Below are 12,890 nucleotides of genomic sequence, written 5' to 3'. Positions count from 1 at the left end.
TGACAAAGCATTAAATTAAAATCCCAGTATTAAATCTAGTGAGTAATCTTCCTGTGCACTTGGGAGCTAGTGAGGGATGGTTGAGGTCTCTAGGAACTAGCGAGGAAAGGTTGAAGTCTCTGGGTTTAGAATGTCTGGAAATGTAAGCGTCAGGAAGCAGGAACTTCACATTGCAAATGATTCTGGTTGTTATTGAACAAACATCTTTGGCCCCAGGGTTTTTTGGATTAATTGGAAATACTAAATTACCAAGTGAAACACGAAAGCCTGCAGACGCTGTGATTGTAGTCAAAACAGAGATGCTGGAGGAACTCAGCTAGTCTCATAGCCTCTGTAGGAGGTAAAGATATATTGCTGCCATTCAGGCCTGAGCTCTTCTTCAAGCTATCAGCAAAAAGCAGTCTGGCTTCTGAATTAAAGACTGGGCCTGCACTCCTCCCCCTCTCCCATTCTTTCCCCTTTCTCTCCCCTTTAATTCAGATGCCTACCTACTTTTTGCATATCGATACTATATTTTACCTCCTATCTATGCAGCGAGACTGGCTGATCCCTCCAGCATTTCTGTACCTTAAATTACCACCAGTGTAGGTGGGTGACAGGGGATTATTCTTGTGTGTGTTTGTCCGTACTGTGGTCCGGAGAAACACTGTTTTGTCTGGTTGTATATGTACAGTCAGATGATAATGAACGAACCTGGGAAATAGATAAGTATGTGTAGCGCAGCTGAATGCCCTCAGAGACAAGTGAGGGGTACAAGCTTTTAATATCTTACAATCAATGGTCAGCAGACACAATAGTCCTCAGGTGAATCTGAGGTAAGGCAGTTTATATTGGGGTAGGTAAGGGAGGAACCAGCCATCTGAACAATACATAGACAATGAATTCCAGTTCACTGCATTATGTGAGAGGAAAATGTTTATCTGGGAATAAGTTGGAGAATGGAATTGTTCTGGGAGGCAGTGTGGACTCCTTAACTATGCTGGGGAAATGTATGGATTGAAGGTGTAACTGGTAATGACCAATGTCACAGTATCAGCTGAGGAGGACAGTGCCCCTCATCACTTGATCAGTGGGTGATCTAGTCTCCGAGTCAAACAAGTTGGACGGAGTCAGATCCGCTGTTCTGCACAATCCTCGGAGTGCTGCACTGTTGGAGTGGTGTCAGACAAGATATGAAGCTGAGCCTCTATCACAGATGTCTGAAAATCATCCTAGGCCATTGTTTGGAGATGGAGATGGGGGATTAGTTGCTCTGGTTCTCCTGGCCAAAATTTATCTGACAGCATTAAAGCAGATTAATTGATCATTTGTCTCTGAGATCTTGCTGTGTCAAATTGACAATGCTAATAGCAGTAAAGGTTTTGCAGTCTCTTCTGTCTTCAGTTACAACATACATTATTAGTTACCTTTCAGGGTATTGTGTAGGTGCTATATAAATAGGTCTTTCTTCAGGCAGGAAGCTGATGATCTTGCCACCAGACACATTTTTTCCTTCTCTTCCCCTCTCAGCCTTCTGTAGGGACTGCTCCCTTCATGACTCCTTTGTGCATTCTTCCCTGCACACCCATCACACCAGCACCCCCCACCCCCCCAGCACCTTCCACTGTGGAAGTAGGAGGTGTAATACCTGCACCTACACTGATCCAAGGTCCCAAACAGACCTTTCAGGTGAAGCAACAATTCACCTGTTCCTCCAAACACTCATTTACTGTATCTATATCTCTGTGGCCTTTTCTACATCAGAGAGACCAGTGACAGATTACGAGATCGCTTCACCCGGCACCTCCTCTCTGTCCGCAACAAAAGTGACCTCCAATAGCCAACCATTTCAATTCTAAGTCATGCTCTCAAGTTCACATGTCTGTCCATGGCCCTTCACACTACTCCACCCTGACCAGATTGGAGGAAGAACACCTCATTTTTCGTCTGGGCAACCTTCAACTGCAGGGCCTGAACAATGAACAATGAATTCACTGCATTCCACCAATTAGCTTATATTCTCCACCACCCCCCCCCCCCCCACCCTTAACTAGTTCTTCCAGTTCCTACTTCCTTTCTTTCTCCACCAAGCCTAGACTTCCCCCCTCCTGCAGTGTCCTCCCTCCCCACCTATCATCTCCCAGCCTCACCACCCCCTTCCCCTCCCCTTTTGTTCAGACATCTCTCATGTTCCCCCACACCTTGATGAAGGGTTCAAGCCCGAAACCTTTGCTACATAAAGGCACTGTTTGACATGCTGAGTTTCTCCAGCATTTGTGTGCTTTTTAACTTAACCATGGTGTCAACAGAATCCTGTGTTTTACATCTGACCATGTTGTGCCTCACAGGAACTTCATTTGTCACCATTAAGCAGACTGATATTCTGGAGGGTCAGTGCCTTGAGGTTTGTGGTATAACAGGGGGAAGTTGGAGGGTAGTGGCCAGATCCTCCTGATTCAGTGCAATTGACACAATTGGTTGAATCTTTATGGAGTATCTAATCCTTACTAATTTCAACAGCCCTGGAAATGTCGAAAATGAAGAAAAGAAAAGCTGGAGTTAAAATTGATATCCACTGTGAGACCTCTGATTTGTTATTTGATTGGATCTTGGGGTTCTCATTATGAAAGAGCAGAGAGGGTCTCATTTACACTTTTTCAGATGTGCTTGGTTTGCTAATTAACTCTCGTGTTGCTTTGAATACTGATTCATAAACACCGTTTGTCTCCTGCTGTACATAATAGGTCTGTGGGGATTTCTTGTGGGTAGGAACTCTTTTGGCCAATGGTTTCCTGAACCTCTGCCCAGTCTCTTGCCCTTGTACGTGTGCCCTCTGTCTGCGCAGCTCTCCTTTTGATTCAAAACATGCTTCCTGCTGTTCACTTGCCCAATGACATTGGCAAAGCAAGACACAAACATTTAGCACACACTACTGAACCAGGCATGCAGTGCTTCTGGAAGGATTTACAAAGGAAGTCACAGGGGAAGCTCTTCTGCCAAAGCACACCAGCGAACTCAGACGCATGAAGTTCAATGTCAAGGCCAAATCCTGGATTTTTTTTGGCTGGTGTGTAGTTTAGTTTTCAAAATTCTCTGACTTGGGAGAGAAAGGGAATGGGGAAGGAATTGCGCAAGTAAGACCTGAAGCAGTTGGTCAGGATTACAACACAGAAAGAAAATGCGTGGGTGGACAGAACAGCAGAGAGATTAGTCAACTTGGTGATTCATAGGAGCAAAGCTCTCTGCAGTGTCAGAACGACAAACAGCCTCGCACTGCATTGGCACCTTTCATGGCCATAAGACATAGGAGCAGGTTTAGACCATTCAGCCCATCGAGTCTGCTCTTCCATTCGAATCATGGCTGATGGATTTTCCTCTTAACCACATTCTCCTGCCTTCTCCCCATAACCCTTACTAGTCAACTTGTCAACTTCTGCTTTAAATCTTCCCAATGATTTCTTCCCCTTTGTTTCTCCCCCTCTGGCTGTAGAAATTTCTTCTCGTCTCTGTATTCAAGGAAGATCCTCTTATTCTGAGGCAGTGTCCTCTGGTCCTAGACTCTCCCACCACTGGAAATAACTTCTCCACATCCATGCTGATCCAGCCCTTTCAGTATTCAGTTAGTTTCAATGAGATCCCCCCTCATCCCTCTAAGCTCCACTGTACAGGCCTCTGAATGGCCCAGTCATTAAAAGCATGCTCACTTTCAAAGCAGAGAATGTGCTCCCACATGTAGTGCTATGGGAGATGCTGTGATTGTAGTCCAATACACAAAAGTGCTGGAGAATCTCAGCAGGTCATGCAGCATCCATAGGAACCAAATATATATAAAACCAATCTTTCAGGCCTAAGCCCTTCGTCGAGATATGAGCTAAAAGCAAGGACAAATACCTGAATAAAATGGAGGGAGGAAGAAAGGTAGAAGGGGAGGAGGAGAAGCACAGGGTAACAGGCAAGAGAACTTTTTCTCTAAGGCGGTATTAATGCACCATTCTTCGCACCGTTTTGAACCAGAGAACGCTGCTTGGTCGGGTTATACTTGTAGGGAGTTACAGGTTTTCGAGCCAACATCGTTGAAGAAATGGTGATGCATTTGCAAGTCAGGATAATGTGCGAGTTGAAGGGGATACCTGCAGATGGAAGTGCTCCCATATCCTGCAGCCCTTGTCATTCTACATGGTAGAGGCTGTGAATCTGTGTGGTGCACAGTAAGCCTTGGTGAGCTGGTTCCAGACTTTGGTTACTATTTGCAATGCGCCAAGAGATCCAATTGTTGGGTGTTGAAGGAATGTCTATGAAGTAGGTTGCTTTCTCCTGGTGTTTCTAGTGTGTTGTTAGAGCTCCACAGAGGCAAGTTAGTAGCTGATTGGTGACTTGTGGAGGATTGAATGGCTGTGGGATTGGGTTTTATAGAGTTGCAGTGACAACAGGCCCTCTGGTCCACTCCGAGCATTAAGTACCCGTTTACATTTGATTTCCTCACAACTCCCTCCCAGGTTCTACCACGTACTCATGGCCACTCCACCTATCAACCTGTGAATCTTTTGGAATATCAGTGATGAGTTCAAATGAGGGTCCTTTCTCCATTATAAACTCTCTCTAAAGGGTGAGATTTCATCATTTTGATTTGCAATTTCATTAGCGTAAGACTGTTCTCTTCAGTAGCATCCACAGATTGTGGACAAAATGGTTGAAGTTCCATATTCAATTGAAGCTGACTGCAGATTGATAGCTGAATACATGTGATGCAAAGTTGTGCAATGTCTCTGCTAATTAAGAGGGATAATGTTCATGGGCTGGGGTCACTTTACATCATACACCAATGGAACTTGGCTTATGTTCTCTCAAGTGGATAAGGTTAAGAGATGGGATAATTGACATGTTTAATAAGTGGAAAGAAGCTATTTATTTTGCTGGAGAAAAACAAAGCAGCAAAACTTACAAGCAGGATAATCTGAAATTCTTTCTGGTAATAAAGTTGGTGAGATGGAATTGTGGGAGTTGTTTCAAATCTGAGACTGATGGCTCATGGAATCAAGTTGAGTGTGTGGCATTGATCTGCCTTGATCTGATTGATGGTGCAGGCTTGCAGAGCTCAATGACCAACTAGATATTCTGATCTCTTAACTTTCCAGATCACTTAGCTTTTCTCATCAGACATAGATTTGGTGTCTGAAGTGCACTATAAAGATGGTATTGGAAGCAAAAAGATGCAGATACCAAAAATATGAAACAAAACCCGTGAACTCTGGAACAAACAGAGGATCAAGCAGCGTCGGTGGAGAGAGAAGGCCATGTTTCAAGTCAGAGACTCTTCACCAGAACATGAGGAAGACCATAAGACATAGCAGCAGAAATCGGCTATTCAGCCCATTGTCTGTCCTGCCATTTAATAATGAGCTGATCCATTTTCCCACTCAGTCCCACTGCCCAGCCAGCCTTCTCCCCATAACCTTCGATGTCCTGGCTAATCAGGAACCTACCAATCTCTGCTCTAAATGCACCCACAACCTTCACAACCACCTGTGCCAACAAATTCCACAGATTTACCACCCTCTGGCTGAAGAAATTCCTTCACACCTTTGTTCTAATCAGATGCCCTTCAATCCTGAAGTTGTGCCCTCTTGTCCTAGACTCTCCTGCCGTGGGGAGCAACCTTTTTGCATCTACCCTGTCCATGCCTTTCAACATTCAAAATCTTTCAATGTTTCAGAACAAGCATGTTTTAAATTTCAGATTGGAGGAGGTATCAGAGGACTGAGAGAACATCTTTGATAAAGTGCATGCCAAGGTAAAAATTGGTTTAGCGATCAATAGGTAAGGACAGCAAGGGTGGGGGGGGGGGGCGCGAGTGAAAACTAACTGGAACAGGAAGGTACAGTCTTAGCTTGTGGAGAAAGAAATAACAAAAGTGTGGTTTCATTAAAATATTATATTCTGTATTATCCCATGCCTATTTGGAAAATGAGATCCTCATATCCAGGTGGTCCGGTTTCCTCCCACGTTCCAAAGATGTTCAGGGTTAGTAGCTTAATTAGTCACATGGGTGGTGAGGGCTGATCAGGAAGGCTTGATGTAACATTTTCAGAAAGGAAATTTGTGGAAAAGACCTTTCAGATCTATTGCAGTGGGAAGTGGGGGAACCTGAATCAATCTTTCATTTTGTCTAGTGCTGAGAGGGAAGCGAAGTTGATAAAACACTGTTGTTGATAGTCAAGCTCACTGCACAATGGGACTGGAAATGGAGTAGGTTGAGTCTGCTTTTAGTAGTGTTACAAGATCAAACCAGCAACCACAAAGAAGGCATATCACACAGGGATAAAGATGAACAATTACTTTATTAACAAAAATTTCACCTTCAAACTTTAATTCAAAATTTCCCCCCCCCCCCCCCCTTTTATAACAATGCCCACTGGTTACTATGCAAATTTCTATAGAAACATAGAAGACATATAACAGTGTAAAACTAATAAATTAATAAATTCCCTAGCCTAAATATAACACATGTAATTAAAGTCATAAGTTATATTTCCAACCAGACCACAGAAAAACTTAGACACAAGACTCACAAAACTTCAATGTCAACCGAAGCAAAGATCATAAACAAAGTTCTCCCAGGATAGACAATTCAAGAGCTGGAGGCCAGAGTTTAAGGGTGAGAGGGGTGAGTTTTAAGAGGTATAAGGCCTTTTCATACAGAGGGTGATCTGTCTCTGGAAGAATCTGCCATAGAAATTGGCAGAAATGGGTGCAGTTTTAAATTTAACAGGCTCTTTCAATTCATGACCCCATGCTGTTCAAATGCACCCAAATGATCTACACCTGTGGTATGTTTTTGAACATGGGAGGAAACTGGAGCACCCAGAGGAACTTCACGCTGACACGGGGAGAACATGCAAACTCCTTACTATGGCGCAGGATTCAAACTCTGGTAGCTGGCTTGTGATCACGTTGTACTAACTGTGCTGCCCTGATGTACAAAAGGCATTTTGACAGTTGTATGGATAGGAAGGGCATGGGAGGATATTGGCAAAGGCAAAATGAATACCAACTTTGTCAGTTGGGCTGAAGAATCTGTTCCATAATGCACAACTCTAAAGTTAGAATTTCTCTGAACTCACCGAAATGGATGTAATTCATTAAGACAGCACTTCTATTTGGCCCATTGGGATTTTAGAAAGCGAGTTTGAATGGGAAGTTTGTATTCTGCTGTATAAAGAATGAGATTAGTCCATTGGGATTCCATCCAGTAAGAATGAATCGGAAACTGTAGTCCACTGAGATTCTTTATGATGGGCTTAAATTGGAAGTATGTTTGGAAGATCACATTCCATCATGAAAGTGAAAAGAGATTTGTTTCTTCAACTGGGATTGAAAATAAATGGATTAATTAGCATTGGTTATTTTGATTTTTTTGAGGGTTGTCTGAGGAGATTTTCAATTGTGTGGTTTTAAAATGTGGAGTTGAATCATTTCAATGTGAATAAAATTATTAGGATAAATAAACAAATTTTTCCAAGGGAATTAAAGATCTTGTCTTTGTTTCACCTCCTTGGGATGCCCACAAGCCCTTCATAACTTGTGAATTATTCACAAAATGTCCATGGGTAAAAGTAAAGGTTTCATTATTGTCAAATAATACTACTTTAGAATGTAACATACATGAAATTCTTTACTTTTGTCTACCGTAAGGCAGACAGAGAGTCATCACTTTGTCCAGCGCTCCTCACAGAAACCTTCAGCACCTGGTGTTCCTAAGTCATCTCTCCTCCAAGTACTAACCGGTCCTGTGCCTCTCTGAGATCAGGCTATCCAGGCAACCAGTAGCATGCACACCATCAACCAAAGTTGTTGGCCATTGAGCACAGCAAGATCCCACAATCAAGTAATACTACAAACTGAAATTCAGTCAGTTCATGCCTTTGGTTGGGGGTCAAATGTCATCCAGGCCAGGGTGATAGAGAAGGAGATAGAATTATTTCTCAGGGAGGAATTGGATTTCACGCGTAAGTGTGTTTACAAACCACTGTTTTCTCAGTCAATCAACTGTAACTCCTGGCCTGGCAGTCTGTAGCAAGTGACATTTGGAAGATTGTGATCACAGTAGGGAGTATGCCAGTAAATCAAAAATGTGCCAAGTACTATTGGTAACTGATTCATTTTAATTCTCACCTCTCAGTCGGGGAACCGTCACAGACCTGAGGAAGAGTAGCACTGAACTCTACAATTTCCTGCGTTGCTAATTACCAAGTGTTCAGTTAAACATGTCGGATTGTGAGATGTTTCATTTTATTTTTAAGTGCACAAATGTACCCCTGTTGGTACCTAAGTGCTGTCATTTACAGGAACAAAAACTCTATAAATGTAATTCTAATGGTTCACCTCCGTCGCGGCCAACTTTTTAATTTGGACAAACAGGCCATTTTGGCCCATGAGCCTGTGTCAGCCAATTAACCTAAACCCCTGGTATGTACTCATGGGCTGAAATAGCCTGTTACTGTGCTGTAGATCTAAATTAAAAATTATAAGGTTAGCCATCCTGGTTAACATTGTTCAAAATGAGTGGCTTCCATTTTGTATGGAGTGATGGGAGCAAGCCCAGGTGAGGTGAGATCACCTGCATGCTCGTACAGTAAAGATGAGACAGCATTTCTCCAGGACCAGGGAGCGAATTTACATAAATATGTCAAAATAGAAGTTTAAACGATGAAAATATTAAGATATATACAGTATAAGTCCACAGTACCCTATCCACATATGTTCTGGGAATTCAGGAGTCTGATGGCTTGGGGGGGAAAAAAACTGTTGCCCAATCTGGACATAAGGGCCTGAGTGCTACAGTACTTTCTACCAGATGGCAGAAAGGAGAAGAGTTTACATGAAGGGTATGTGGAGTCCTTCACAATGTTTATTGTCTTTCGCCTGCATTAAGTGTTGTAGATGTCCTTCATGGTAGGAAGAGAGCTCCCAATGATCTTTTTTACTAACTTCAATATCCTCTGCAGGGTCTTGCAATCTTGAGGAGGTATAGCTTTCAAACCAGGCGATGATGCCATTGCACAAGATTCTCTCAGTACATCATCTGTGGAATGTAGTGAGGATGGAGGGTGGGAGATGAACTTTCCTCAGCCTTCGCAGGAAGGAGAGGTGCTATTGGGCTTCCTTGGCTATGGAGCTGGTGTAAAGGGACCAGGTGAGATTCTCCACCTTCTGGTGACACAAATCTGGAAAAAAAATAGAAAATGCTAGAAGGGTTCAGCAGCTTAGGATCTGTGGAGAGAGGATCAGGTTGGTGACTTTTCTTCTGAACTTAGAAAAAACTGTGAAAAAAATATTTTAGGTTGCAGAAGAAATTGGAAGAGGTAGAAGGAATAAATGGCAAGATCTGTGGGAGGCTGGTGACCAGAAAGGACAGGGTGAGGACATGAAAGTTCCATCTTGAAGAACTGAGAAATATAGAGGGTTATGCAGTAGGGAACTTTTAGGCAGTTGGAATAGGCTGTTTGATCAGTTTGGGCTGAAAGGCCTATTCTCTGTGGTAGATTTCTATGTACTATTGTGGTAAAGGCTAAAGACTAACAAATGATATGGCTGAACAAGAGGAAAAAATATTGAACGCATGAAATTTAAGATGCAAAATGAAATTGTGTAATTGTTGAATTCAATGTGGAGTCTGGAAGGCTGTAAGATGTCTAGGAAGGAGTACAGGTGCAGGTTTGCAAACCTCATTGGAACATTGAAGATTAAAAAAAATTAACAACTGATTGGAATGGAGAAGTTAAGTGGAAGGCAAGTGGAATTCAGGATCTTTTATGTAGAAAGAATAGAGGAGTTCTTTAAAGTGGCCTCCCAGTGTGAATTTGGTTTCCTACATGAAGAGGGGACTACTTTGTCAGAATCGAAGGTAGAAGACAAGGTAAAGGTAGTATTTGGGTTTCTGGGTGTTTGGGAGAAAGGAAATGGTCAGGTGTTACATTTCCTCCAGATGCGTGGGAAAGTGCTGCTGAAGGGAAATATGGATGGAGAAGGAAGTGGAGTGCAGTGAATCACAAGGGGAATCCTTGTGATTCACAATCCTGGAAGGGCAGATGTGACAGTTGACCTTGATGCAATGCTTTTCACAATGCTTTTCATAACCTTGGCGTACCCATAAATCCCTTAGCAGGAATTAGATACTTTTTAAAATGTATTCTCTGTTCATTATGTAAAAAATGTAGCATCTATGCACAGCAACCACAAATACCAAGTAATAAGTCAGATGGTCTATCTTCAGTCAAACCTTTCTGGCACTAGGCAAAGAGAGCAAGGCTTAAATTAACAGATATTAGATTAACCTTAAATATGAATTGGATGCATTGATGAAATGTTGATGATATCCTGGATTGTCCAAAGTTATAGATATTCTTTTTTAACTGACAGTTGATAATGGTAATTGTCTACAATGTCTCTACATGTCTATGATTTTGGACCTACTTCGAATGTATCAGATGCCTTGTTGTTGTAAAGGGTCTAGACCACGTAATAATCTGGATGTGATATTATTGGGCCTCCAGAGAAGGAAGGACTTGTGATAAATATTAGGCTCAGTCCAGGAGATAAGACCAGATTAGTTTGAGATGTGTCAGAGCACTGGAAAGACTATTAAAAATGCTGGATTGAATAGCTTGACTGTCCACAGAGATGATAAATGGACCGTGATATTGGATTGATCTCAATGATAGGGAATAGGCTGAGAGTGCAACTGTCCAGTTGATGGATTACTGTTGGACTAACGGAATGGGCTGGTTGTGAATATAGATTTTATGTCATTAACATGAATCGACATTATTGAAAAATTATCTGAGAATGCGCGCATCATGAAAATATTGGGAATTTCCTCTATTATGGAAAATATTAGGTTGAGTTTGTTCATTATGGTATGTATTGGTATGAAGATTGAGTGACTTTTAAGAGCTGTAAGGTCCACAACAGTTCACCCCTTCGATGATACATTCTTTTGCATTTATACTGGGCTTCTGGGAGCTTCCAATGAAGAGGCACGAGGTTATCAATGTCATCCAGAATTCCCCCTCTCCATTTTGAGTAATCATTGATCAAGGATTCCTAGGAGTCAGTGGGAATGACACACCTTTCCCCCAAAGGTGCTTTGAAAACATCTTTGATTCTTTTCCATAATTCCTCAAAGGGGAGAAGGGTCATTCAAAATGTTCAGTTGTCAGACATTCACAAAAGCCCTGCATAATCTGAATAAGGAGCACATTATTGTCTTGAATGCTTCTTTATTTTGGAAGCTTACATTTCACTTCTATTTGATGTTCATCTTAGGGATGCAGCAGGGTTGAGTGATTCAAGGTGAATTGCCACATCCAATATCATGAGCTATGCCTGTTTAGTTTTCATGGACGGACAGGTAAATTTTCATATTTTCACATTCATAAGGCACAGAATAAAGTGTATGTCAAAGAGTGATTGAAAGCCAGTGATGGTTTTATGACATCTCTGTGTTTGAAATGAAATGCTCTGAATCAAGGTGCGTCGAGTTCGCAGTCTTGGTCTGGATTCACGATGACACATTGACCATATGTTGGTGTGCAGTGGCTTTGATTGCAAGAAGGCACTCAAATACCTGAGCCAATGGATATACGGTGAGTGTCACAGGAAGCTGAAAAACACCGGCACCAATTTCTGTTTTTTTTTCCTGGAGTGAAAAGGAAGATATAGAGATTTTTTTAAAAAAATCACAATGTGACCATATGAATGTATTTTAAAAAAAAAACTGCTGGTGGACACCTAAAAATTGAGAAGCTGCTCAGTAAATGATCTTGCTCTCTCTTTCTGTTCTTCACAGATTCGAGTTGATGGGGCTTACGATGGTGCCTTGCAGTATGAGGCCATTCAGGTTGTGCAAAATGGTGCCATTCTGCGTGACATGGCCTTGTCTGTGGACCATCAATATCTCTACATCATGTCAGAGAAGCAGGTAAGACCAGGCGATGTGTTTTGTTATTCTATATTATAGTTGTACCCCACACACTTCTGTTTCAAGAACGCAGTGCTTATAAGTTTATGCTTATTGAATGCCAAGGACAGGGTGGAGTGAAACAAGAAAGTCTGCAGACGCTGTGATTGTAGTAATAACAAATATAGTGGAGGAATTCAGCAAGTCTCAGAGTGTCCATAGGGAGATAAAGATACAAGTATACCCCGCTTTATGAATACTCGCTTTACTGAAATTTGCTTTTACGAAGAAAGCCATCTTCACTTTTACGGAAAAATGTGGCAAAAGCAGTGAGCCATTAGAGAGGCTGTGTGCACACCCAAGCAGCTTCTTCCCCGGGAACTACAATGAGATGTCAGTAGATGACCCTCTTCCTCTCTCTTTGACATCCCAATCTTCTATACTTCCGACCACCCCGACCTCTGAAGACTCAGTCTAATTACACTGTACATACATTATTTCTACTTTATAGGCTGTGTATTTATCAGATCATTCCTGCTTTTAATAAATGTTAGTGTTATTTTAAGTTTCATGTGTTATTTGGCATGATTTGGTGGGTTTTTTTTTCCCATGGAAATCAATGGTAATCAATTCTTCTCCTTATGCCATTTTGGCTTAAGAAAGGTTCTGTAGGAACACTCTAGTTATGTAAAGCGGGGTACACCTGTATGGATCCAATGTTTCAGGCCTAAGACCTTCTTCAATGTACCTTGAGCAAGGTCTCAGGCCCGAAACATTGGTCATATATCTTTACCTCCTCTGGACACTGTGAGATTTGGATTCCTCCAGCATCTCTGTGTTTTGACAAGGACAGTGTGGGTTTGTGTTGCATGCTATTTAGTAAGTCTCTTCAAACACAAGTACAGCAGAATAAGGCATAGAATGGAGAGGAGAGTCACAGTGAGAGATCAGT

General features: G+C 42.0%; 1 protein-coding gene across 10 annotated transcripts in view; it reads left to right on the top strand.

Moving 5' to 3' along the window:
- Positions 1-12,890, top strand: part of plxna4 (plexin A4) — a 544,272-nt gene that overhangs the window by 219,799 nt on the left and 311,583 nt on the right. For all 10 annotated transcript variants that reach the window (XR_011347889.1, XM_069908052.1, XM_069908051.1 and 7 more), the window contains exon 4: positions 11,828-11,959. Coding sequence is in view for 9 of the 10 variants with exons in the window: in XM_069908052.1 (XP_069764153.1) it covers positions 11,828-11,959 (132 nt within the window). In the remaining variant the exon portion in view is untranslated. The remainder of the gene's footprint in view (positions 1-11,827; positions 11,960-12,890) is intronic.

This window comes from Narcine bancroftii, chromosome 13 (genome assembly GCF_036971445.1).
Source record: "Narcine bancroftii isolate sNarBan1 chromosome 13, sNarBan1.hap1, whole genome shotgun sequence".
In the NCBI taxonomy this organism is placed as follows: domain Eukaryota; kingdom Metazoa; phylum Chordata; class Chondrichthyes; order Torpediniformes; family Narcinidae; genus Narcine; species Narcine bancroftii.
This window is presented reverse-complemented; position numbering and strand designations above follow the sequence as displayed.